The sequence below is a fragment of the Octopus bimaculoides genome, chromosome 12 (genome assembly GCF_001194135.2).
Source record: "Octopus bimaculoides isolate UCB-OBI-ISO-001 chromosome 12, ASM119413v2, whole genome shotgun sequence".
Lineage (NCBI taxonomy): Eukaryota > Metazoa > Mollusca > Cephalopoda > Octopoda > Octopodidae > Octopus > Octopus bimaculoides.
In genome coordinates, this window is record NC_068992.1 from 56,854,985 (window position 1) to 56,856,984 (window position 2,000).

General features: G+C 31.1%; 1 protein-coding gene across 1 annotated transcript in view; it reads left to right on the forward strand.

Annotated features, from left to right (window-relative positions):
- Nucleotides 1–2,000, forward strand: part of LOC106884394 (metabotropic glutamate receptor 3) — a 498,339-nt gene that overhangs the window by 346,588 nt on the left and 149,751 nt on the right. The window contains exon 3 of the mRNA XM_014935749.2: nucleotides 1,303–1,473. Coding sequence (XP_014791235.1) covers nucleotides 1,303–1,473 — 171 coding nt within the window. The remainder of the gene's footprint in view (nucleotides 1–1,302; nucleotides 1,474–2,000) is intronic.

Genomic DNA, 2,000 nt, shown 5'->3' on the forward strand with positions numbered 1-2,000 from the left:
TATATATATATATATATATATATATATATCCCCTCACTATTTATAAAGTGTGCGCGTGTTTGTGTGTGTGTGTGTAGTCACTAACTGCTAGAGATACCAGCCAAAATCCCTGAAATTATATTGAACTTAACTAAACAATAGACTTTTGCATTATGTAGTTTTTGAATATATTATAACCAAACAACTAAGAGGAGAGTCACGGCTGGATCACTTATTTTACTAGCATTTGATTGAAAACAAACCTCATAAACTACCACATATTACTACTCATGCTTTCTCTGAAGCTATATTATTTCTTGCTAACAAGGTAACAAACATCTCTGTGGTCAATCGATTTCCTAGATATAACAACAATATATAAAAAAAATATTTTTCTACATTAAATAGTTTTCGATAAATCATCTGAATAAAAGATGAGAGAACAACAAATAGATCACTTTTTTATTCTACGCCTGCTAAATCAGAGATGTATGCAACGAAGCAGCAGCAGCAACAACATATCAAATATAAAAATTAAATTCAATGCTGAACTTTTCCATTATTGTTTAGAAATGGAATATTGCATTCGCCGTTTGAAATATAACTTGTTTTATAGTAATTGCTAGCATAGTCTCTCAGTTGTTTGTTCATATCATAAAATTTCTTCTTTAAATTATAACAGCCTCGAGTTAATCCATACATAGTGGGTATACGTGCGTTGAGAAATACTGTATAGAAAGATCTCGGTGTATTGTAGTTATATTTCAAAGGAAAAGCCATGTCATGCACTGATACATGTTGACTTTGACTACGAATAGAAACGGAGTTTGAACATTCATAATGAACAAGCCAAAAACTGAACCAAAACAGAAGTAAGACATTGTTGCAGTAAGTGATCAGCTCCTGAAACGACGGTCCAGGGCTCAAAAGTGATTTGAGAGGCCATGCTTGGAAAAAGCAGTTTCAGATGCAGGAAGATGTGAAGCTCTGCAAGGAGCCCACATTCACAATGTCTGTCTGTCTGTATATATGTATGTATGTACGTATGTATGCATATATGCATTTATGTATTTATCTTCATGTGTATATGTATATATATATATGTATAGATATTTATTTATATGTATACATATACATAACACAGATATATAATAAATAATATATTAATAATATACATATATTTGTGCATGTGTGTGTGCGTGCGTGTGTGCTTGTTATTTATAGATATATTTATGCATTTACAATTAGTGGTACATGTACTTCAATACGATATATGATTGATAATATAATTTACTTATCGTTCTATTTGATTTTCTTTTGCAGATAAGTTTCTTTTCGACTAGTACAGATCTAAGCAATGTGGATCGATTCCCTTATTTCTTTCGAACAATACCATCAGATCGATATCAAGCTCAGGTGATGGTTGAGTTGGTGAAAATGTTTAACTGGACTTATGTATCCGTCATTTACGAGGAATCAAGTTATGGTATTCAGGTAATATATAAATTCATTAATAACGATATTGATATATTTTTTATTTACATATGAATTTGCTAAAGGCTGCATGATGTGTAGTGGGTTTGTTGTTTCTATTATTAAATATATCTATAAGGCGGCAAGCTATTAGAATCGTTAGCATGCCAGGCAAAATTCTTAGCGATACTTCATCCTACCTTAAGTCATGAGTTCAAATTGGGTTCGATAACTGCATATGTATATATAATTTAATAAACAAAATATATGTTTTTTTTTAATGTGCTACTATTAATTTCATGTGCTGAAAAAATACCAAACATTGTCTTATAACATGTCTGGTATCCCTGTACAATCCTCAGACACACCCCACATGACATAACGAACTAAAAATGAAAATGGGACGAGAGAAAAAGCAAGAAAAGGTGGGAAACAAGTATAAATAAAAGTTGCAGGCTGAAAAACCAGAGTTTTTCATCTACGTATTAAACTGAAAGTAGACGTAAAATCGACACCATATGTTAACGTATATATATATATATATATAT